Genomic DNA, 26,205 nt, shown 5'->3' with positions numbered 1-26,205 from the left:
CACTGTCACGGCCTCTCCCGTTGCGGAGAACAGGCTCCAGACGCGCAGGCTCAGCAATTGTGGCTCACGGGCCCAGCCGCTCCGCGGCATGTGGGATCCTCCCAGACCAGGGCTCGAACCCGTGTCCCCTGCACTAGCAGGCAGATTCTCAACCACTGCGCCACCAGGGAAGCCCTAGAAGGCGTATTCTTAACCACTGGACCACCAGGGAAGTCCCCACTGATCTGTTTTATGTCACTGTAGATTAGATTTTTTTCCCCCCCAGAGTTTCATGTAAATGGAATCATACAGTATATATTCTTTTGTGTCTAGCTTCTTTTGTTCAGCATAATGGTCTTGAAATTCATCCATGGTGTTTTTGTGTACATCCTTATTTATGGGTAGGTTGTATTCTATCATATGGATGTACCATAATTTATCTATTCACCAGGTGATTATTTTCCAACTGTGAATTCTGGTCATAAAAAATCCTTTTATAAATATGTTGCTGAATGTTGCAGCCATAGCTTTTATTAAAAAGTTGTAGTGATGGAGAGGATACATTTAATTAGGATACTAATGGTTTTTAGTTTGATATTGAGTTTATGACACTAATATTAAACAATGACATTTTAATCTTAGATCCAGTACCAAGATTTAAGAAACATTTACTACCCCATTAAAAAGCCATTTACTTAGGTATATGAATACATTTTTTTTCATTTGATGTTTGAGTATATTTTTAAAAGGCTAGGTAGTTCAGACTGGCTGTCTGGTTCTCTACACTGTAAATAACTACTAGATTTCTTTTTTACTTTATGCCTTATAAAATTTGCCTCTTTACTGGTGGACTTTCTGGAAACTAATACCACTTATTTAAATAAGAAAGTGTTAATTTACTAAGTTGATACTTTTAAACAGGTTTGCTTTTTTCTTCTCTTTTCTTTCTCTCTTTCTTAAAACAAACAAACAAACAAACAAATCCCAAACCCATTTTGTAGTATCCAGCATATCTCAAGTGGCTTAAAAAGCAGGTTTAATTTTTTTTAAGGTTCATATCCTGAGATTCCAGTAGGTGGCACTCTTACAAAGCCTGAAGATTTGACTGCTTTGGCAACGCATGCTTGTTTTCTAGATGGTTCCCTTTTTACTGTGACCTACTTGCAAACCCATTTGTTCTGGATAACTAAAATTCATTTTCCCTCTAATTGTCAGAGTTGCATATACTGTTTGTTAAGCATTTAAAAAATGTACAAAAGAAAAAATATTCTTCAAGCACCTTGATTAATTTCCAAGAGATAACCACTCTAACAATTTAGTATATACAATATTTTCCAGAACTTTCTCTAGCCTACACACACAATAAATACATATAAAAGTTAAAATTTAAATTAATAAAATTTTAGATTTTAAAATAATCATAATGATATGCTTGTCTTTGTTTTCTGATCCTGTACCTGGGTTTTTTCTTATCAGTTATTTTCCTTTAAGACAGACCTCTCATTTCTGCAATTAATTAATTGCTGAGTCTGAAAGAACCTTTCACATCTGTTGAATTAGGGCTTGTGGTGTAGTGAATGAGGCCTAGACTTTCATGATAAGGAGTCTATGCTAACTGCATTTCTTGGCAGTGAGAGTAGGGTAAAGAGAACTTAAATAATAAGAAATCTAATGCTTCCTTTGCCAACTGAAGACTATAGAATATTCTAAGATTTTATCAGAATAGGATTGTGATTTTTAACTTGCTGGCTATTCCAGGAGATGCTAGCTATTGATTTTTCAGTGGGAAATTTTGTGAAATCACTGATTTTTTTAAAATAGATTTTTCCCTCACAGTATAACTTAAGGGCAGCCAATTTCCCCCAGAATGAGCAATCCAAGAGACCAAGCCAGACAGAAATGCTTTTGTGACCTAACTTTGGAATTCACACACTGTCACTCCTTCAGTAGGTCTGCTTTACTCATTGTGGGAGGGAACAATGCTCAGGGGCATGGGTACCAGGAGATGAGGCTCATTGGGACCATCTTGGAGGTTACCACAAGGAGTGGTTACTTTATCTATTTATACATAGGTGGTTACTTTATCTATTTATTTCATTGAGGTATAATTGACATATAACATTATATTAATAGTGTTGGGTATACAACATAATGATTTAGTATTTGTATACATTGGGAAATGGTCACCACAATGAGTCTAGGTAACATCCATCCATAGATGGTTACTTTAAAGCCATGGGATTAGATGAGGCCACCTAGGGAGTGAGTGTAGAGAGAGAAGACAATAGGATTAAGTCAACATTCAGAAGTCACAAAGAAGAGTCTGAGAAAAAGCTTCCAGTGAGGTGATGCCTTTGGGAGCCCAGTAGAGAAAATATTCCCAAAAGAAGGGAAGGCTGAGAAACTAGGATAATAGCTAAGAAATGACCACCGAATTTATACATCTGCAAAATCCCTTTCTCCTTGGAGTTTCCCACAATTCAGATGTAGTTGTAAGGAAAACAGATGCTGTTTAAAGCAGTAACTATTTGCAGCCACTTTTGAGTACCAGGAAGTGGCATCATTTATTCCTTGGGGGCTATGGAGCTTGTGCAGGAAAAGACCTTGATAATCTCTTTAGGTCTGAAAGGTAAGGTTCTCCTAGCATTAGTTCTGGAAGGTGAGGTCTAGACAGAGAGTTGAATTGCCATGCGTAATAAAGTAAGATGAATGGAGCATCTGAGATCACTAGCAAATTTAAAAAGAAGTGTGACTTCAGAAAGCTGCATACGGAAGCAAGTCAGCTGAAAATGACATAATCTTCTGTGGGCTTTTGCACCCAGTGCTGGAATGCGTCCAGGCTTGCCTGACTCTCTCCTCTCCTTTCTGCTCCTTTGACGCTCCTTGCTCATCAGTTCCCCTGGTTTCTCCATAACATTTTGGTTACACACAGTAAATAATAATAGGACACAAATATTGAGTACTTCTGAGTGCCAGGGACTGTTCCTACTGTTTTATGTATGTTACCTCATTTAATCTTCACAAACTCACCCCACTTTAAAGATCAGGAAACAGAAGCAGGCAAGAGGTTAAGTTAACTTGCTATTAAGTATTAGGGTCAGAATTTGAACCCAGTCTGGCTTCAGAGATCAGGCTCTTAATTGTTAAATCTTGCTCTCGTTTTCCTTTTAGGGTTTTGAATTTGGCAACCCAGATTGAACCACAGTCTACTCAGGCTTAGACTTTGGCCACCTTCTGCCCCAACCCAGAACATGACATCTGTTATTGACTTGTGGGTCTGCCCCACCCCAATAGTAACCCCACCCTGGGCCTTGCTGGTGCCCAACAGGAGAAAGGCCATCAAAGCAGTGTTTGTTTACGCCCCTGTGTCCTTTCTTATGTACTTCCTCTGTTCCCTTTCTCCCTTCTCTGCCTGGTTGGTTTCTGTATGAAGCATTTGGTTGCCTCCTCACAAATTTTACTTCCTCCGAGTATCCTTTGAACTTCTATCCGCCCTATCTCACTGTATCACTGTTCCCAGTAGATGTCTATCTCTGCCCTCAATTGGGAACACCCCCAGGCAAGGACCATATCTTTATTCACCTTCGAGGCTTGAGTTTGGCACACTATAAGAGTTCATAAGTGTTTCTTGACTGAATGAAAGAAAGTGCTAGAAAAAGAACAGGACAAATGTTATCCCGTGTAGTGAACAATACAATTTTTTTTGTAACCTTGATGGGCTGATGTAAAAAGGAAAGAACTTCTAAAAGAATCTTCTTAGCATAATCTCCCACTTCAACATCTTTATCTCAGTGTTTATCTACTACTAATAATTAGTATTTCACAAACCTCTCTCTATGCCCTTGACACTATTGTTGGAGTCAAGGAGGTACACACTTCACATTATTACCATGCATCTTTTATTAAGATTTAACTTTTTAAAAACGATGCTACTTGATCAAAGTCCGGTGATTAAAAATATGTTCCAGGTCACTGGAAGAAAGTTTATTAAAAGACTACTCTAGGTCCAGAAAGATGTAAGGCAATTTTGATTTGTTATAAAGACCAACATTTCCACAATTATTTGTAATTAAATTTTGTTTCAGAAGGCCAAAAAAGACTCAAAGTGAATAGGGAATCCAAAGAAAATGAAACAAACAGAAATAGAGATTGAACTAATGTATCATCTTACTCTAAAAGGAATAATTTCTACTTGTAAATTTCTTGTTCCTAAGGAACCAATCATGGGGCAGATCTTGTGAAATTTTATATTAGTTCTTCAACTTCCTGAACTTGGGATGAGACCACCTCACCATTCACCACTTCCTGCACAATTGTCTTGATTTTTCGGGCTCTGGTAGGGTCTAAAGATAAAAATGGAACAAAGAGGGCAAAAGTTAGTGTTTCAAATATTCATCTAAAATTGGTTGTTTAACTTAAGCTTCTAAATTAGGTATTGACTGATACAGTCCATCAAATTTAAACTTTCAAAAGTGACTTTTGCATTCTAAACGAAATGCATTTTATTTAATAAAATGTATTCAGTGTTGTGCACAAATGAAAATATTTTTCTTTTTAAAATTTAAAAAGTGTTTATGGGGGCTTCCCTGGTGGTGCAGTGGTTGAGAATCCGCCTGCCAATGCAGGGGACACGGGTTCGAGCCCTGGTCTGGGAGGATCCCACATGCCACGGAGCAACTGGGCCCGCGAGCCACAACTACTGAGCCTGCGCGTCTGGAGCCTGTGCTCCGCAACAAGAGAGGCCGCGATAGTGAGAGGCCTGCGCACCGCGATGAAGAGTGGCCCCCGCTCGCCGCAACTAGAGAAAGCCCTTGCACAGAAACGAAGACCCAACACAGCCAAAAAAAAAAAAAAAAAAAAAAAAGTGTTTATGATTCTCATAATACTTTGTAGATTTTCTTTTTCCTTCCTGAGCTTGCCAAAAGTTTTAACACAGAACAGACTACTAATTTTTCTGCAGGAATGCATAAATATTTTTCCTTTGCTCTGAATACAAATATACTTTAAATTTAACTTAGTAATAACACTGCAATATCCAATGAGATCTTACAGTTTTAGTCATTAATAGATGTGATTCTGACTTATTCTAAGTGCTTCTTAGGGAATCTGCATACCTTTGGAGGAATCAGTTGACGGTGCTTGAGATGTGGAGGCTGTCACATGGGAACTTTCATCCAAAGAGTCACTGTAAAGAAAACAAGGGAGCTGATATCACATGATGCTTTCTGGAATGAGAGGGGATAAGGAATTTGCTATTTGAGCTTAAAAAATGGCCAACTGGAGAAAGTATTATACATTTCTTGATTAAGAATGATTGAATGATGCACCCTGAGGGTAATCAGCTGGTGCAGTGCACCTTTGCTTTCAAACCCTGCCTAAAATGGGCTCTTAAAGTGAAGCAAACTGGCAATGAATGGAAGATCTGGTTTCCTGATTTACAGTCCTGAATTCTTCCCACTAGTCCAGGCTGTTATTACTTTTGGAAAGTTCGCTACAGTAGGTCTAAGGGGGTTGCGAGGCTGTGATTTGATGTCATTCTCAGCATCGGGGCATTAACATCAGAACTCGGACGGTTGATTTTTCTAATACTCATCTGCAGTATGCCTCTGTCTGTGATGCCATTGTTCATCCCAGCATTTTATTAACTTTTATCAGGGAAGATAACGGATGACAACACTTTGCAAAATGTACAGCATTTAACAAATCTAAGGCATGTCTTTACTAGATGTGTTATTTTCTGTCAACTAAAGAACCCTTCCCACTTCTATTGCCCCCAAACTGCAACAGTGTCCGCGGTCCGTCAGCCATTGAGGTTATTTTCAGCCTCAGTTATATATTCACCCTTGCGCTTCTCCGTCCAGCAGGCGGCGGTAGGTTTCGATCTCCAGCTCCAGACGGGCCTTGATGTTCAGCAGCAGCTGGTAGTCGGCGCTCTGGCGCTCGGCGTCGGCGCGCACTTGGAGCAGCTGCTCCTCCAGGCTGCCGATGAGCTGCCGCGCCTGGGAGAGCTGCCCGCAGTAGTCGCCCTCGGTTTCGGCCAGCGAGTCCTCCAGGGATTTCTTCTGCACGGGGGAGGGAAATGGCACAGGCGTAACAATGGAGGGGACCGAAATGCGGAAGGCAGCCAATGGCCTTGCTAATTTGGACGCAACATTTCCTTTGCAAGGCGAAAGGAAGCCGCGTCTTTTGGGGCGCGCCGTACCATGGCGAACTGGGACTGGAGCTCGATCTCCAGGTTTTGAAGCGCGCGCCGCAGGTCGGTGACCACGCTCTTGCTGCACTGAAGCTCCTCGGTGTTGCTGCTAATCTCCTTCCTGAGCTCGCCGCTCTGCCACAGCAAAGAGGGGCGAGGGGACGTGAGCCAGCCCTGCTCCTCTGCCCCGTCTTTAGTGCAAGCGTATCAAACGCCTTTTGTCTTTGTTAATGGTACCTTTTCAATGAACCAGGCTTCCGCATCCTCCCGGTTCTGCTCGGCTATGGCTTCATACTGCCCCCGCATGTCGTTAAGGACGCTCGTGAGGTCCACTCCGGGGGCAGCGTCCATTTCTACGCTGACCTGGCCTGGGCCGCCGGCCCGGAAGCTTTGGAGCTCCTGGGGACAGCGAGTGAGAGAGAGGGGCGCAGGGGCCCATTGTGACTTTCGTGGGCCCCTTCCTCCACAAAACATAGTTGGTATAAAGACAAACCTATCAGTACAATATATTCAAACATGTTTTACCTAAAATTCGTATTTTTATTCTGATTTTGAAAGAACTTAAGACATTTTCACGGGCCCCTAAACTCACCGCGGGTCCTGGGTGCTGTGCCTACCATGCCTGATGGATGAGTTGGCCCTGCTTCTTGGGGCTCCACAACCTTTACAAGAAGGGAAGGCCTGGTGGAAATGTACCCGGGGTTTTCAACTACAGCTGCCAAACCGAGGGCTGCAGACGGTCCCTGGGCTTGCCCACTGTTTGTACCATAGTCATTGCTTTACAGTGGAAAGCTCTTTAGGAGCCTAGTGCCAGGGTCATGCATGATTACTTATATACATTGCGGTATATCAGAGTTCCATGTGTGTATTCCACTGGGTATAATTCCTTTCTCTAACATATATAACAGTATGTATTATTGGTAGACTTTTATTTTTGAACTTTAAAAGTACTATATCTTTTTCTTGATAAGTATCTCCTTTTATTTTCTATGACAAAAAAGATTAATTCTTCAATCCTTCCAGAATTTTATTCACTAGATAGTGCAATGTCAGCCTTTTAACATTTTTTTCCTAGCTAATGAATAAAAATACTATATTTTAAGGCATCACTAAATCAGGACAATTAAAATTCTGATTGTCCTTACCAAATGATGAAAATGACAAAATCAAAAAGTGCCTCTAATGTGTTAAACTTTAACAGAAACCACCACCACAACTTCAAAACAAATGGTCATCTTAACAGGGGGATAGTGTATCCTGCATATCTCTTCTAACTCCAGATTGATAAATTTGAAATTGTAATTTTTGAGTCTCGTAGAAAAAAGCAGTTTAGAGAACTGTGCTTTCTGACTGACCTCCTCGTGGTTCTTCCGGAGGTAGGCCAGCTCCTCATTCAGGGTCTCGATCTGCGTCTCCAGGTCAGCTCTGGCCAGGGTCATCTCGTCCAGCACCCTGCGCAAGCCATTGATGTCGGCCTCCACGTTCTGGCGCAGGGCCAGCTCATTTTCGTATCTGAAAACCAAGTGCAAAACAGTCCAGGGAATCAACACACCCATTTGAATAAGCCCCCTGCGATCTTCAGGGCTGTTTTGTGTATAAATTTAGCAGCATTGTGATGCATGATACTGTTTTTGCTTTTCTAACTTTTTCTTTTCCTTTTTTTGAATGATAGGTTGCTGCTCAGTTGGAGAGGAGTGAAAAAATTAGGAAGTGATAACTTTTCTACCAGCAATGAACCGCAATAGCACCGCATCCCAGGCTACCTCTTTCCCTCTGGCTGGCTGCCCTGGCTATGAACAGTAAGTAGCAGGCCCTCTCTAGGCGGAGTTCCTGATGGAATCCTAAAAGCGGTTGAAAATTAAATAATAATCAGTCATCTTGCTTAACCTTTATTCATGGTTTAATTTAAAACAGTGAGACTTCTTTAGTAACTCGTACTAAGGTTCAGGATCGTCACCACTGCCACATCCTGTGAGGAAGTTTTGCAGAGCAAAAAGGACGTTAGTATTTTCTCCTTATGTCTGAGGGTGGTGTATGGGAAAGGATGACGCGATATAAAAATAAATGCCTGGTTAATAGTTTAGTTGTATGTGTCATCGGGAAAAAGGTCACTTCATTGAACGCCCAGGCAAAAACATTAGTAGTTCATTTTGATGCATGGAAGTTTGAGGTTTAGGACGCTGGTGGAATTATCATGTCGCAGCATGAGTCAATAACAAATGTCAAATATGTCAATCCATAACCCTGGGTTTAAGTACTTTATAACTAAGGACACGTAATGTGAATTGTGTTTGAATCTAGTTACTTTCTAATAGAATGCCCAATGTGAATTTACCAAAACATTAAATGTATGGAGCATGCGAACTGCAGAAGGTTGGAAATATTTGCCATCAATGAACGCAGGAAAATAGAGAAAAAGAAGAGATACTGGGGCATGTTAATCCTCATTAGTCTTTCTTTTATTCTACTCACTTCATTCTGAAGTCTTCGGCAGCCAGTTTTGCATTGTCGATCTGCAAGAGGAGCTGGGCGTTTGCAGTGCTGTCAGAAATGATCTGGCAAAACAGGGGAAGACACACAAAGTGAGGTCGTAAAAGATAGTGTTTTGCAAATATATCTTTGACTGGAAAATTTTAGGTGATGTTATGATGCTATTTTATTAAGGGTTTAAGGCAGTTAACTTTTTAAAAGAAAATATGTGTAGAGAATATTATTTAAAAATTAAGAAACATACATTTCCCCCAGAAAAGGTAGTGGTAAAAAACAATCACTTTATGGTAAATGATAAAATGAAACTAAATATCTTAAGATGAGAAATTATTCCAAATACAGTTGAATGGAAAAATATCTAAGTTTTAGGTGCTTTATGACTGTAAAATATTGAAATAGCAAAAAAGAAAAGTAAAAAATAATTCCCAAAGCCCCTCTAAAAAGCCATTTTGTTACCTTATTCCTGAGGTCTTCAATCAACAGATAATATTTACTGTAATCATTCTGTGACCTGGGGTCTCCAGTCCCAGGTCCTCGTGTTTCGTACCATTCTCGAATTTTGTTTTCTAGGTCAGCGTTAGCCTCTTCTAGAGCTCGAACCTTATCCAGGTAGGAAGCCAATCTGTCATTAAGATTTTGCATAGTTTCCTTTCCTGATCCAGAAAGAAGGCCTCCATCATTGCCAGAGAGAATCCCTAGAGAGCCCCATCCTGGGCTTCCCCCAAATCCAATCCCCAGGCTTCCAAAGCCACCTCCCCTGCCTCCTGCATAACCAGCGCCCAGTCCTCCTGCAAAGGAACTTCCAGAGCCACCACCAAAGCCAGAGCTAGAACCAAACATGGAAGCAGCTGAAAAGCCTCCCCCGCAGCTGCCTCCAAAGCCAAAGGCACTTCCCCCGTAGCTGCTTCCGATGCTTGAGGCAGAAATGCCCCTGGCTCTGCCCAGTGTCCCACTTTGGGAGGACAGCCGCTGGGACAGCCCAGAGGTGCGCACGGAGAGTGACATGGTGCTGCTCGAGAGACCCGCAGCCAGGGACGGGGCAGTGGCAGCCAGGCAGGAACGCTAACCTTTTATAGGTCACCGAATGGGTGTTGCCGTTGAAAAGTTCACTCTCTCCATTCAAAATATGTGTCTCCCCTCCCCCGCCACCTTTTTTGGCCAGCTCAACAAGAAAATGGTTTATGCACATTGACAATTCATTGGTATAGAACTAATTGAATAATTGTTCCCATTACATATTTGTGATAGAAAGAAGAAATCTGGGTGGAGTACAGATAGGTTGTCATAAGGAATTTTTCATCAAATTATTCTATTGCTTGTATTCTCAGCACTGCCCAGTGTCTTACGCACAGTAGGAAAGCAAAGAGTGACTGCTGAATGGATAAACTAATGAATATTTCTTCCTAAGTCTTAAGCTTCTTAAAGTTCACTCATATTTCCTACCCGTTTCCTTTAGAAAACTCAGTATAAACCATCTGATCGCGATGTAGTGTATCTTCTAGCAGAATATAGTTTCAGAAACTATTGTGAAACGCACTGGTGGAAGGTGGGGAACAAACGCATTTTCCAGATTGATACTGGAATTTAAATTTTCAAAGATTTGAAAGTCTTGTCATTAGGTTGTTGCATGGTTTCTCTTCTGATTCAGAAAGAAGACCTCTTAAATATTGAAAAATGCTATTTTTGCATAGAATATGATAGTATTTCCAGCAGGTCTTCCTTTACATGAAGTTTGACCTTCTTATTAAACTCCATGAAATCAGGAGCCTTGTCTGCTGGTTCACTACTCTACCGCCAGCTTTGCTAGTGTATCGAAAAACAATTGATCTTTTTGTTTATTGAAATTGTATCAGTGCTCGTATCCTCAACCCCTTAACCCCCAAATATCCAGATATTATCTGCTCTGACTCCAGCCTCCCTGAAGGTGAGGTTCTTCAATTCTGTGAGTAGTCCTATGAACAGCTAGAGCCAGCTGTGCCCACTGGTGATTTGGGGGCAAATGCAGAGAGGTTCCACTTGAAGCCCATGTCAGACCTCTAGAGTATCAGTTCTGGCAAATGAAAGGATCTTGTGACCGCCCCCCGCTTTTTTTTTTATCACTTTCCTAGGAACAGGAATGATGAACTCAGAGTGAAATCCAAATACAACTTCCTTTTACCTTTTTATAGAAGGGAGATATGCCAAGGGACATATTTTCTCCTAACTTATACACTTCACAAAGAGCAAGCAAGTGGGATGTCTAGATAAAGGGGTTTTTAAGCAAGAAATTTGCAGAATTTACATATTCTCATTCACAATAGATATAGAAAGGAAACAGCAATCCAATGCAGACTCAGCTTGAAGAGAGGGGCCATAATCCATCCATTTGTTCCATTTCTTTTTTTTTTTTTTTTTTTTTTTTTTTAATGAGGATCTTGAATCAGATGCGTATGTTTGATTGATTGATTGATTGATTGATTTTGGCTGTGTTGGGTCTTCGTTTCTGTGCGAGGGCTTTCTCCAGTTGTGGCAAGCGGGGGCCACTCTTCATCGCGATGCGCGGGCCTCTCTCGTTGCGGAGCACAGGCTCCAGACGCGCAGGCTCAGCAGTTGTGGCTCACGGGCCCAGCCGCTCTGCGGCATGTGGGATCTTCCCAGGCCAGGGCTCGAACCCGTGTCCCCTGCATTAGCAGGCAGATTCTCAACCACTGCGCCACCAGGGAAGCCCCCATTTCTTGATAGAATGGAAACTTGTTAAGTGGAAATGCCAGGGGCCCCAGCTTTATACGGAGATTTTTACCAAGGATTCCTTTAAACGATTACTGGCGTTACAAGCGTTTTTTTCTGATCTTGTCCTTGTTTGAATCATTAGTAGTTATTGTGTACTTAATATGTTCTAGACATTGGGCAGGTGAACTATAGACATTATTTTTAACCTTTGTGTCAGCCTCTTAAGGTGGATATTTTTATCCCATTTTACAGAAGAGCAGTCTGAGGGTGAGGATGTTAAGTGACTTATTCAAGGCCACACAGCCAGGAGACGGCCAAGATAGGATCTGGGTCTGCAGTGCCTTCTATAGACAACACAACCCTGCTGCTTGCAGTGAAAACAAAAAGGACAGAGGGTCACTCTGACCCCCAAATCATGAGACTGGGTTTCTGCCCTGCACGTCAGCCAGGAGTTTTAGCTCTTTCATTTGCAAAAAAGCTTTCTCTTTGAATTTCATTTCTCAGTGTACAGCCTGAGACCCAGTGATCTACTCTTCATGGTTTATCAGAAATGGCGTCACAAATGAAATCTTGGGAACCTATAGGCAAATGTGTTTTCAGTTATACCTTTTGACATGTAGTCACATCTCCAGAGATCTTATGAAGTACTAGTTAAACTTGCACTTCCCACCCAGGAACTTGACATTATGGCTGTGAATTATTAGTCTCTCACAAGTAACATCCCCCTGAGACAGAGTGAATCCATTCTATTGCCATAGAAATGAAAACGGACTATTACTTGCTTACAGAGTCAGAAGGAACGTGCCAAATTCAGAACTGTAACTTCGTGATATCACATAATATGGGAATATGATTAACTTGAATGTTTGAACTTGGAATCAATTTAGTGCTGAAATGTATACTTTCCAACTCTAATGCTTATATGTAAATTTTAAATAATCTTGTTCAATATCTATACATTATGTTTACACATTATACCTTTGTGTTTCTATTCATATATATTATCCTAGACTGTAAGCTTCTCAGGTAAGGGCTATATCTACTTCATTTTTTATCCTGAGTCTTAGCCTAGTATTTGGCTAAACTTCATTCTTGCACACTTAGAGTTATTTCACTTGAAAGAACTTAATCCTTAATATATTTGAATGTGTCATTTAAAATTCATTTCATTTGAACATGACTTTGCTCTAATTTACTGGTATGCTTTGACCAAGATTTATTCTGAATCCAATTATGAATGGGGAGCAACTTCAGAAGTTGAAAAGAGAAATATTTCTTCTTCAGTGGCTTTTTTTTGTGGGGGGAGGGAAGGCTAAGTTAAATAATTAAGCCTCTATTTTCGAGTTTTTAGAAGTGAACGTAACTTTCTTTGACAGCTGTAAAAATGCAGGAGGGTGGGAATGTATAAAATGGGCTTGTTGGCAAAATGATTACACAAGTTGAGGCACAGAGGAATATGACTACAACTTGGGTGACTGTTCAAAAGAATTACGTCTTCCATTTTTGTAGTTTAGAGAATATTCAAAATGAGGATTATTGTTTATATGGCATTCGTAAATCTCTAGATTTTTATTAAGTAAAACATGTGCTCATCTTCTCATGTCAGATTGGTTAGTTTTCCTGGTCTTTGTTTGCAGGATTTTCCTCCTGAGTTCTTTCTTTTAAAGACAGACCTTTCACTGGAATTCCCTGGCGGTCCAGTGGTTAGGACTTGGCACTTTCACTGCTAGGGCCGGGTTCGATCCCTGGTTGGGGAACTAAGATCCTGCAAGCTGCCAGGTGCGGCAAAAAAACAAAAAACAGAAAAACCTTCCACTCTGTGCAATTTACTGATTGCTTGGTAGATGATACCTTTCTTTTTTGCTTTGAATAACATTTTAAGATCCTGTGACTGAATGAAAGAATATTGAGTTACTGACTTTTAATGCTGTGCTTTTGAGATGAGGATGAACAAGGATCCTGGTGGTCACACTTGAGGATAATTTCTGGATTTCACAGCTCAGTGGTTCTCAAAAGCAGGGGAGGGTTGTGAGAGAGATGAGGAGGAAGATAAAATAATGCCCTGGTAAGGTGAATTTTGGAAGTGAGTCTAAGAGACAGAAAACAGATGTTTAAAGGGAAATTAAAAAATAGAAATTGCTTACCAATGCCTTAAGTTGGAATTATTTCAGGGTGTTATCAGGTACCTGAGACTGCCCTCCAGTGAGTAACAGTGAGAGCAGAGGGTATCCACTGGTAAAGTTTTTTTTTTTTTTAAAGGGAACTTTATTTTTATTTATTTATTTTTGGCTGCGTTGGGTCTTCCTTGCCGTGTGGGCGTTCTTTAGTTGTGGTGAGCGGGGGCTACTCTTTGTTGCAGTGTGCGGGCTTCTCATTGCAGTGGCTTCTCTTGTTGTGGAGCACCGGCTCTAGGCGCGCGGGCTTCAGTAGTTGTGGCCATGGGCTTAGTTGCTCCGTGGCATGTGGGATCTTCCCGGACCAGGGCTTGAACTCATGTCCCCTGCATTGGCAGGCGGATTCTTAACCACTGTGCCACCAGGGAAGCCCGACTGGTAAAGTTTTGATTTTATATCATTTCATGTCATTCTTCTTTTTAAATGTTGTAAAGACTCAGTGAGGAAGTAATTCCCAAAGCCCAGAAAAAAAAGCATAATTCTCTCCATCCTAACTTCACCTCTAGGGGTTCTCTCTGCATTTGATAGCTCCACTTCTGCACTGCTGATTTCATATAAAGTCCTGAAACACATTGATGATGATTCTAATGTGTGATAAAGAGACCTGTATATAAAGACCTACAAACGTTCTCTGGATCTGTATGCCTGTCAGAAGTAGGATTGTGCTGTTCTGGTTCTTAACTTGTATAAGAAGTATAGCTACATTAAAAAAAAAAAAAAAAGAAGTAGAGACAGATACAGAGATTAATGCTTCACTTTCACACAGTAACTACTGGTAGAACTGGAGGTTAGAACCATCTGGTTCCATGTGTATGTGTGGTCTCATCTACTTTCTTTGAAAGATTACGTGGAAGAAACTAAAGATAGACAAAAAGGTGAGGATTAATCTTCCTTTTTTTATGATAGGACATTGAGTCAAAAATAATAATTCTACCTCTTTTGACAAAGTGTCATTATTGCCATATGACAATGGCCATGCCTAGTGAATTTCAAACCCATCTCCTGCAAGTTTTTTATTAATTAGACTCACAATGTTTGGTATTTGCATGTCAGTTTCAGGAAATGTGTCTTGGTATGTGAAAAAGAATTCACTTCTAAAAGTTCTTAACATCTTTAAAAGCAATTTACTGACTAAAGTGACTTGGAAGGAAATGAAGAAAAAAAAATGAGTGAAACCTCTTTACTTCTTTGAAAAGGAAAGGGATGAGAAGGGGTGAAAATAATATCTTTTCTGACAAAAATTGTGCTGAATCAAATCTTGTGTGTGATGTTACCTGGACATTTGTGACAATTGGGTGTTGTAAGTGTCTGGCTAGTGAAAATGACAATTAGAAAACAACAAAACAACTAAGGATAGGAATTCATTTCAAGTGTGACTCAGTAATTATTTGTCACATAATTAGTTGCTTAAAAAGGTATCATGACTTTAGACAAACAGCCCTGAGGTTCAGTCTTTCTCTGTTACTTGGTAACTGCGACTTTGGGAAAGTACTTATTTCATGTCTTCATATATAATTCTCATTTGTCCTTATATGTAAAATGGGGATAATACTATAAGGTCAAACTGCTATTTTTGAAGGTCAAAAATGATCCCATATTGGCAAGTTCATATGATTCAACCTAATACCCTCTACCTCATGGGTAGAAGATTTTAATTTAATTGTGAAGATTAAATGAGAAATGCATATAAAATGCTGGCACACTGTTTAGTTCGTAGTAAGTGCTCAATAAAAGGGTAGATATTACTATCCTAAGTGAATCACATTATTATTTTCAATATAATAATCACACTCAAAATCCTTTTTTTTTTTTTTTTTTAATTTTTGGCTTCGTTGGGTCTTTGTTGCTGCTCATGGGCTTTCTCTAGTTGTGGTGAGCGGGGGATACTCTTCGTTGCGGTGCGTGGGCTTCTCATTGCAGTGGCTTCTCTTGTTGTGAAGCATGGGGTCTAGGTGCGTGGACTTCAGTAGTTGTGGCTCGCAGGCTCAGTAGTTGTGGCACACGGGCTTAGTTGCTCTGCGGCACGTTGGATCTTCCTGGACCAGGGCTCGAACCCGTGTCCCCTGCATTGGCAGGCAGATTCTTAACCACTGCACCACCAGGGAAGTCCCTCAAAATCCTATTTATTTACAAACTTAAATATTAAAATTTAAATCCAAGCTATTCATTTACTAGAATACAATGATAGAGGGCAAATTTATTTTTTCCTGGAAACATTTGCAAGGCAGTTATTACTCACTAAAATGCAAATTTAGTGAAATTTAGAATTTAGAATGCTCACTAGAATACAACATGTGACCTTTTGTATCTGGTTTCTTTCATTTAGCATCATGTTTTTAAGGTTCATCCATGTTGTAGCATGTATCAGTACTTCATTCTTTTTATTGCAGAATACTATTCTATTGTAGGGATATACCACATTTTGTTTATCCATTCATCAGTTGATGGGCATTTGAGTTGTTTAAGCTTTGGGGCTATTATGAATAATGCTGCTATGAACATTTGTGTACAAAAGAACACATTGTATGATTCCATTTATATGAAATGTCTAGATTAGGCAAATCCATAGAGAGAGCAAATAGATTAGCGGTTGTCAGGGGCTGGGGGGAAGAGGATTGGGGTGACTGCTAATAGAGCTTCTTTTTGGGGTGATGAAAATGCTCTAAGATTAGATAGTGGTGATGGCTGCACAATCCTGTGAACATACTAAAGACGACTGAATTGCATACTTTACAAGGATGAATCTTATGGTGTGTGGATTATACTTCATTAAAACTGTTATTAAAAAAATAGTGAGAAACATTTCATAACATACAATTACCACGTAAAGAAAGAAAGCAGCCGATGATGATTTATGCAGTTTATTATCATAAAGAGAAGCATTCTGCCTTGAGAAAGGTTTTGCTAATTTTGCTTTTAATCTACTTCCATTTCAAGCATAATGTGCTTCATTCTTATTCTGCTCAGCGATTACGTTTGGAATTTGACTCTCAAATTATTCAAAGAGCCGAGTTCAGTTTTAAAGGGCAGTGGAGACAATGGGGGGAAGAAAGCAGATGTAATTTAAAGCTAGAAAATTATACTGATATTGAAAATTAACCAAGATAATTAAAAATTAGCTGATAATGAAATTAACCAGGAAATTGACTCAAGAATCCAGGGACCCCTGAAAGGAGATTTTGCAATTCAGAAACAGGAGGAATTAGAGAGAGGTTCATTTACAGTTTGCAGAGACTCCTCTGCTCTGTAAGGTTTAGTAGAATTGAAGTGTGCTATAATTTTCAGGAACATTAATGAATTGATATTAGGTGGTCTATAGCTTGTGGTTAATGCATTTTGTGGTAAAGGTGGCAGTAATGATATTTTAAATATCCTAGTGCTCATTGGATTTCATTTTTGCAGGCAATTTGCAGCTCCTCTGAGTGAAACATTTATATTCAATTACAGAGACGGATAAATGGGCTTTTTCCCTTCTTCTAATCACTACGAAGCATTAATGGTGCTTTCTGTTGCCGCTTTCTCGTAGGCAGCAAAAGTTATAGCTACATTTCTTTCAAAAACTCAGCAGCAGCACCTTCTGGCAGCCATTTACATACTTTCTTCCACTTCTTTAACTTTATTTTTTTTTATTTATTTATTTTTTAAAATTTATTTATTTATCTATTTATTTTTGGCTGTGTTGGGTCTTCGTTTCTGTGCGAGGGCTTTCTCTAGTTGTGGCAAGCGGGGGCCACTCTTCATCGCGGTGCGCGGGCCTCTCACTGTCGTGGCCTCTCTTGTTGCGGAGCACAGGCTCCAGACGCGCAGGCTCAGTAGTTGGTGGCTCACGGGCCCAGCTGCTCCGCGGCACGTGGGATCCTCCCAGACCAGGGCTCGAACCCGTGTCCCCTGCATTGGCAGGCAGATTCTCAACCACTGCGCCACCAGGGAAGCCCACTTCTTTAACTTCAGATGACACAGTCTTGCTGTCCACTACTTCTTGTACAACTGTCTTAATCTTCCTGGTTTTCTTTCTATCTGAATTTAGATTTAAATATAAAATGTTAATTCAGACACATGACTCTGCTGGTTTATAATACTCAACTTTAAATTATTATTATTTTGTATGTATTTCCTTCTTTTAGAAAAAGGTTGAATCCATTCTCTTTCTTAAATGATCTTAAGTCCATTTTATAAATAAATGCAGAAAATGTGCCACTCTTCCCAAATTTACACATTTTCTACTCTCCCCGCCAAAGAAATATGCCATATTAAATTAAGTAAAATGCACATTTTCATTTTATTTTTCCCTTTCAGAATCTTAGGATGTCTCAGGACAGTAACAGCATGGGCCAAGAAAATCACCCTGTCATTGGGAATGTGAGAAATTTCCCATGTGGAGGGTTTCTTTATGTGGTGTGCCTGATTTTCAGCATCCCTAGGGTACATCTGTTTACTTGAGAACTGACCTCCCTTTGCTTTTCACCAGTGGCAGTTTACTTGTTAGCTGTAAACTACTAAGTGAGAATTCAGTCTTATAGGAAATGTGTGAAAATTAGAACACTTATCTCTCTCCTCCAGGGTGCTTAACTGATATTCTGTAGTTCTGGTATTTTTTTTTAAGAAAAGAAAAAGAAACAGAAAAAAGCGCTATTGCCATTTTGACAATGAAGCGCTCTCCTGCCTCGTTGTTTCAAAATAAAATCTGAGTGAGGTAAGTTTTACTGCTGTTTGTATTTTTTCCCCCCTTTACAATGCTTGTTACTTCAAACTTGAGTGTCTTACTTTTTAACTTGAAAAATCCATAGCTTCAAAACTGACCTGTTTAACACATGCTAGAAGTTTCTGAATTAAAATAACAAAATGACAGTGGAAGTTTACATCTTGTGTTCTCTTGTTGCCTTTTGTGGGTGTGGTATTTGAAGACATGATGATTCTCAAACTGGTTCCCACAGACTTCTGTGGCCTGTTGTTCAATTCATGACCTTGCAATGAGAACTCTAAAAAGTTATAGTGCTTTCGATTATGTATTAATCATAAAAATTAACATAAGCATAATCTGTATCACCTCCACAACCATCTTCTACCTCAGTCCTATGACATGACCTCAAGTATAAAGGATGTACTTGGTATTTGGGAGATGTGCGTACTGGTTGGTATATTTTTGTTTTGTTGTTGTTGGTGGTAGTGGTGGGGTGTGTGTAATTCCTTTTGTGCTAGGGATTGCATTGGTGCTGGGGAACGAGTGACAGAGTTTAAGGTATGGACAGTAAAATGGAACAGCGTATAGACATTGACACATACCCCTTGATTCTGAGAGCCTTACTTTACATCTTCTCCTTCCAGAAGGCAGCGGTAGGTAGCAATTTCCTGCTCAAGCTGGCTCTTTATGTCAAGGAGGATATTATATTCGTGGCTCTGGTGTTCTGTATTGGTCCGAATCTGCACCAGTTGGCCCTCGAGGAAGTTAAGCTGTGTCTGGATTATGGCCAAGTGGCTACAATAACGAGCATTGGTCTCCTCTAGTGTATGCTCCAAAGCTTCTTTCTATGAGCACAAGAAAAAGAGGATGTTTCTTACTTGAGGACTTGATTTAAGAGGTGGCTCAATTTTAATTTCTTTTGAGGAGAATTTCTATAGCTAGTCATTGTAGGTATCACACATATTTCTAGCTTTATCTCCCACTCTTTCCATCTAGGCAACCTCAGCCAGCCAAACCTAACTAGGATCACTGGCTTTGGGTTTTTTTGTTTATTTGTTTTCAGCTTTGCACTCACTGTTCTCTTACTGTGGTATAGTGTAATATTGTTCTCAGTATTTGCTTCCCCTCCCTGGGATTTGTGGTGCCTTTCCATGTGGAGGATTGGACTTTCTAAACCCATTGATGCCGGGCTTGGTTATGTGACCCTCTTTCTTTAGCTAATGAAATGCAAGTGAAACTGACAAACGCCTTTTCTGAGAAGATAGCTTTAAGAGCTGTCACATGGTCTGGCCATTGTCCCTTTCCTTCTGGCACAACACGTAGGGTCTGCTCCTTTAGACTTACCCTGGGGCGGAAATGTCATGGAGCAGAGCTGCAGCCGGCCCATGAAGGATGTAGTGTTGTTATTGTAAGCCACCGTGATCTGGGGGTTGTTACCACAGCATAATGCATTATGAGCTGTTATGCTTAGCCTGGAATGTCTTGACCCCTATTCTTCAATTGAAAATTCATCTCAGTTTTTCAGATCTACTTTAAGTGATGCTTGCCCTGTGAAATCTTCCAGCTCTACTTTGTCCTCTGCATCCTTGCAGTGTCTTGTCCTTTCCCTTGATTTTTTTCTGTCTTTTCATTATAATCAGTTGTTTGACTTGTTTCCCTGCCTGTTCTGCAAGGGGCCGGGGTGGGGTGGGGGGGGCTGTGGTTATTTCTTATAGGTATTTGCATTTCCAGAGTTCCTGATACAGGCACTTAGTAAACACACACCCCATGAGCGTTGAAAGTTAGATGTGCTTTACCAGGCTGAGATGGGACTGGAGCTGTATCTCCAGGCTCTGGTAGGTGCGTCTCAGCTCCTTTATTTGATCCCTGCTTTCTTTTAACTCTTCAGTGCTCACTGTGACTTGCTGTTGAAGAGTTTCAATCTAAAGTTCCAAAAATGAAAAAAATAAGTAAGGAAAGAAAGAAAAAGAAAGTAAGAAACAAAGGAAGGGAGGGTGGAAGGAAGGGAAGGATGGAGGGAGAGGGAGAGGAGGGAAGGAAGGAAATGAGTTAATCTCTTTCTTGGAAGACAGCTTCCGCACATTTTGCTTACCCATTAGAATTATGCTATTACCTGGGTCTCATACTGTTCTTTGGTCTTCTGAAGGTTCTCCTGGGCCATGGCTTCATATTTCTGCCTCATTTCACTCATGATGGCGCTGAGGTTCAGGCCTGGAGCAGCATCCACCTCTACGTTTACCTTATTGCCCAAATGAGCCCGTAGGCTCCTCACTTCCTAGAGAGGGAAAATCCTGATTGATTATAGTCTTTTTTTTTTTTTTAAGATGTTAGCTATGAGTTTTTCTTTTTTTTTTTTTTAAATTAATTAATTAATTAATTTATTTTTGGCTGTGTTGGGTCTTCGTTTCTGTGCGAGGGCCTTCTCTAGTTGCGGCAAGCGGGGGCCACTCTTCATCGCGGTGCGCGGGCCTCTCACTGTCGTGGCCTCTTTTGTTGCAGAGCACAGGTTCCAGACGCGCAGGCTCAGTAATTGTGGCTCACGGGCTTAGTTGCTCCGCGGCATGTGGGATCTTCCCAGACCAGGGCTCGAACCCGTGTCCCCTGCATTAGCGGGCAGATTCTCAACCGCCGCGCCACCAGGGAAGCCCTGATTATAGTCTTGAAGCACGTTCTCAGGTGAGGCTGTGCCGAAAAGACATAGGAAGTCTTCTGGCTTCTTTCATTGGGGATGAGTAACACAGAAAGAAAATAACAACTTAGGTAAGACTTATTATGGTCCAGAGACTGCTCTAAGTCATTTAACCCTGACAGCAGCCTTATGAAAAGCTGTTAGGGCTCACATCATTCTCATTGTCATCTTCTTCACCACTACCACCATCACCACATCTTCCTCTTTTTCCTCCTCCTCCTCCTCCTTATTATTACTAGAGCCATTCTGTCATTTCCAACACCGCTTCTGAATATTTTCTCACCTCCTCGTGTTCTTTCTGGAGGAGCATCAGGTCTTTATTCATTCAGCCCTTCAGTTTGAATCTCCAAGTCTGTCTTCATTAGGATTAGGTCATCATAGACCATTTTCAGGCCTTAGAGATCAGCCACCACTGCTAGGCAGATCCCCCGCTCACTCTCATACCTGTGAATTAAGTAGTATGGAGAGATAATTGAGTCCTTCTGAAACCATTATAGAAGAGATGATCTTAAAATGATGAGATCGATCTTTATGTGGTATACAAGGAGATCAATTTCAGTGCATCACTGTGTCTCCCTTTATACGTTCTGAAAATGTTCTTGAGAACCTTGGAATCAGATCATAATATAGTCTCTGCGATTTGGAGTGATTAGTAAAAAAAATCAATCTGAAATTACTTTTAAAAGTTCCTGGGCTTCCCTGGTGGTGCAGTGGTTGAGAATCTGCCTGCCAATGCAGGGGACACGGGTTCGAGCCCTGGTCTGGGAAGATCCCACATGCCGCGGAGCAACTAGGCCTGTGAGCCACAATTTACTGAGCCTGCGCGTCTGGAGCCTGTGCTCCGCAACAAGAGAGGACACGACAGTGAGAGGCCCGCGCACCGCGATGAGGAGTGGTCCCCACTTGCCACAACTAGAGAAAGCCCTCGCACAGAAACGAAGACCCAACACAGCCAAAAATAAATAAATAAATAAACCCAAAAGTTAAAGAAAAAAACAAACAAACTAACACAGCACATATTTTCTAAAAAAAAAAAAAAAAGTTCCTGAATTCTAGAATGTATTTTTTTTAAATCAAAAAAATATTTTGCTCTGATTACTGTTTTAGCAAAGGGTTCTCATTACTGATATTAAATAATGGTTAGTTAGATTTGCTTAATGAATGCACTTGATCAGTTTATTTTTATTACTTTGTAAACAGATGCATCCAAAGTGAATTATCGTAAAAATTCATGCATTCTCCTCTACGATCTTATATATTCCCATTTTTATTAAAGTAGTAAACTTTAAGAAAGGATAATGCAATGAGGCATTCAGATGCTGACTGGAATTAATGAACCTTTTAAAATTATTTATTTATTTTTAATAGATCCTTATTGGAGTATAATTTCTTCACAATACTGTGTTAGTTTCTGTTGCACAACAAAGCGAATCAGCCATATGCATACACATGTCCCCATATCCCCTCCCTCTTGAGCCTCCCTCCCATCCTCCCTATCCCACCCCTCTAGGTCATCACAAAGCACCGAGCCAATCTCCCTGTGCTGTGCTGCTGCTTCCCACCAGCCAACTATTTTACATTCAGTAGTGTCTGTATGTCGATGCTACTCTCACTTCTCCCCAGCTTCGCCCTCCCACCCCATGTCCTCAAGTCAATTTTCTGTGTCTATCTCTTTATTCCTGCCCTACAACTAGGTTCATCAGTACCATTTTGTTTTGTTTTTTTAAGATTCCATATTTATGTTAGCATACAGTATTTGTTTTTCTCTTTCTGACTTACTTCACTCTGTAGGACAGACCCTAGGTCCATCCACCTCACTACAAATAACTCAGTTTCGTTTCTTTTTATGGCTGAGTAATTTTCCATTGTATATATGAACTTTTAATGCTTTAATTTTCAGATCTGCTTTCTCATTTCTTTCTTTCTGATCCCTTGTAGCATTAAAATGCTGCCCTTCTAAACCACAAAGAACTCTTCAGTGCCAATGCATTGTACAAATTCAGGATGAGGAAGCCCTAGTGTAGAAGCAGTTATTAGGAACAGCTCTGATCACATGTAGTGTGATGTCACCACAAGAGAGTGAACACAATTTGAACTGCTTTAATCAACCTAGTTCTTTGGTCGGTTAGACCATATTGTAAAACACTGTTAAACTAGAAAGCATTAAGAGTCACCCCTGGAACTTGGGTTGTTTACTTGTAGGTGCTTAAAGGAACATGAATGACTCACTTAGAGAATCACTGAGGGTAGATAAATGGCTCTCTTTAGATAACAGAAAGGCACTTAGGCAGAAGGGGAGATGTAAATTGCCTTATTATTACTCCAAAGAAGAGAATGAGGGTCAATGGGTGAAAAGGTAGATGCCAGGTTACTAAAAAAGAACATTCTAGCAACCAGAGCTGAACAGTGAGAAGAGTAGTAGTTACTGGAGGTGTTCATCTACACGCTGGGTGACCATATCTTAGGACTGTGGGAGAGAGAAGTCCAGTCCTGATGCTGGGCTAGACCAGAAAGCTTCTAACACCCTTTAAACACCAAGGTTCTGAGACTATTCAGTGGTAGCTCCTTTGCCAACAATAGTGTGGAAAGCCGAGTGTCATGAAGGACCACTGAAAGGCACTTCTTTGCAGGAAGTGTTACCATGGTATCAGAGCACCTACTTCAGCCTGAAGTCCTTGGCAGCCAGTTTAGCATTATCGATTTGCAGGACACGTCGAGCATTTTGCAGTTGAGCATCTTTAATCTGGAAAATGCGCGAGAAAGAATGACATTTTCAACTGGACAGGAGTCTAAAGTGATTGAGTTGATCCTCAGATACGACCCCTCTTGTATCGAAGATGATGTTCATCTCAAGGATTTCCACGTGAAAACGGAAAGGAGGACTATCGAGATGGGGATTTAACATGATAGACTCATAAAATGCAACTCTAGTCCTGAGGGTTTGGTCAGCTTTCTTATGATTCTACAAATGGAGAGTTTAATTCAGCATGAGCCATCAGACCTTACTGAGTGCCTTGCCTTTGATGTTGTTCCTGCTTAGAACTTTCCTCTTAGCCCCTCTCATTTGGTGAACTCATCCTCCTCCAGGTCTCAGCTTAGACTTCATTGTTTCAAGAAAGCCTTCACTGATCTCCTCAAAACAGAGCTGGATGAACTGCCTGTTCTTTCATGATCTTACACAGCCCTCCCTTTATCCTTCCATGTGGGATAATGCTGCCTTTGTCCATGCTTGTTTCCCCTAAATCACATTATGTTCACCATCATACTCCCCAATGCCCAGCACCTCGTTAGTGTGTACTAAGTTTTGGCTGAACGAATGCACACTTGCTATACGGTGGGATTTGTGCAAGGCACTGGGGCTATCAGGATGGATAAGCCCTTGATCTTAAGAAGTGGTTACCTAATGGGTGAGTCCTCTAAGATGCATATGGATCAGAAGTCTGCTTATACAAGATGCTATAACAGCGTGTCTCTTTCAGCAGATCTAGTCCTGGAGAGAGCTGCCTTCCTTCATATACTGGGTCTTCCCAGGTAAATGGAACATTTGGCTGTGCCTACGTGTTTGGGATGACAAATAGCTTCAGAACCACAAATCATGAGACGGCTGGGGGAGAATGGTTGGCTGATTTTGAACGTTTTTAGTGGGAGCCTGCGAAGAATGACCTGTTGGCAGAGGGGCAATTTAAACACCTTTGCCTCACATCCCCACGGTTCCTGAAACCCCAGAGTAACTTCCTGTGGAATCTGAATCAGATTGCACTGATGTCTAATACAACGCAAGAAAAGAGAGTGGTCTTTGCTGAAAAGAAAGAGGAATGTTAAAATAGAAATGAAAACGAAAGGGACACTTTTCTTGATTAGATAAGAATTTTAAAACAGAGTAAGTGTCCTGTGTCATATTCAAAATCTTCAGTTAGGAACAAAGTCTTCTTTTATTCCACATAATTGATAAAATGGAGAACTCCACCTTTCTGGTATGACATGGGAGCAGGTACGATTGCAATAAATTTGAATTGGGGGCAATAAAACATTTTATTACTGTAGAGATGGTTTCTGAACTGCTTGCTGATGATGATCAGATTATTAAACATTTTAAAGACATTTTAAAATCCACTTATCATTAAGACCAATACCCCTGCCCCCATTTCCACCCTGAATCACTTTATCATAGAAATTTATGATCCAGTATTCTGGATCATATTGTAATACTTGTATTACAACTTTTACATAAATGAAAGGAGGAAAATCTCTAAAGTGACTGGGGTTTTAAAAGTTGATGGAAATTAGGTAAAAAAACTAAGAAAGATTTATTACCACATAAAAAAATTTGAGATCTTTCCAGAAAAAAAATGTTCACTATCCACTTAGTCCTGACTTGGTAAACTGTGATAAAAATACAGATTATAAGCCTGGAGGATAAAATTTTAATATTTTGTATGTAATTAGATTATTTTTTTAAATGTATGGCTTACAGTCATCCTATTATGTAGTCAGGTACTCCAGCACCAAGGGTAAATGACAGAATATGCCATTTTTATAGATGTCGCACTTAAGCCTGATTTGCTTTACAATGTCCATTCAGACCCACCTAACATATGTGCCCTTCTTGATGTATGATGCAGCTGAACAGTGGAGTAGAAAGCACAGGTGTCAGGCCTCACCTGATTTCGCAGCTCTTTGATTTGTTCCAAATATGCACTGTGGTCCCGACAGGTGCCAGGCGTGTTGGTTTCATACCAGCGCTTGATCTGCAGTTCAGGTTTGGAGTTGGACTACTCCAGGGACTGCACTTTTTCTAGGTAGCTTGCTAGGCGGTCATTTAGGTTCTTCATGGTCATCTTCTCATTGCCAACACACAGGTTCCCTTCAGCGAGGTCACTCCCATAGCTCACCATGTGTCTAGAGGTCGAGGTGCGGGTGCCGTGGCCTCAAGCCCCCCCCATACACACTGGGTGCGACCCTGAGGTACTCTGTGCCCCCTTTCCTATATATAGAGCTGCTCATGCTGAGTGCAGGGCCCTGGGAGGAGGAACTCAGGCTTCGGTGGAAGCTTCTGTGATTGAAATCTATTGGGGATTCTAGGAGGAAGCAGCTGTAGCTTCAGAAGGGATGGAGCAGAGTCTGTCTCTCGGTTGTGGATGGGCTGACCTTTTATAGAATTCACAGGAGAAACGCCTCCTCTGCTGACATGTCACTTTACGATAGACGCCATAGTCCACCTTGCTTTGCCTTTTTTTTTCCCTTTGTACAGCAATCTATTTAATACCATTCCAGAAATTACCACTAGAGG

General features: G+C 40.7%; 1 protein-coding gene across 1 annotated transcript; it reads right to left on the bottom strand.

Annotated features, from left to right (window-relative positions):
• Positions 1-4,224: 4,224 nt before the first annotated feature.
• KRT12 (keratin 12) lies at positions 4,225-25,979 on the bottom strand. The gene is given in 18 exon segments (XM_057535182.1): positions 4,225-4,322; positions 5,094-5,164; positions 5,821-6,041; positions 6,182-6,307; positions 6,410-6,571; positions 7,528-7,684; positions 8,645-8,727; positions 9,119-9,724; positions 17,483-17,558; positions 18,089-18,130; positions 18,851-19,071; positions 20,023-20,148; positions 20,340-20,501; positions 21,199-21,240; positions 21,242-21,359; positions 23,576-23,658; positions 25,577-25,855; positions 25,857-25,979. Coding segments are annotated over 18 exon segments (2,736 nt in total). The 5' UTR covers positions 25,920-25,979.
• Positions 25,980-26,205: the final 226 nt, after the last annotated feature.

The sequence above is a fragment of the Balaenoptera acutorostrata genome, chromosome 20 (assembly GCF_949987535.1).
Source record: "Balaenoptera acutorostrata chromosome 20, mBalAcu1.1, whole genome shotgun sequence".
In the NCBI taxonomy this organism is placed as follows: domain Eukaryota; kingdom Metazoa; phylum Chordata; class Mammalia; order Artiodactyla; family Balaenopteridae; genus Balaenoptera; species Balaenoptera acutorostrata.
This window is presented reverse-complemented; position numbering and strand designations above follow the sequence as displayed.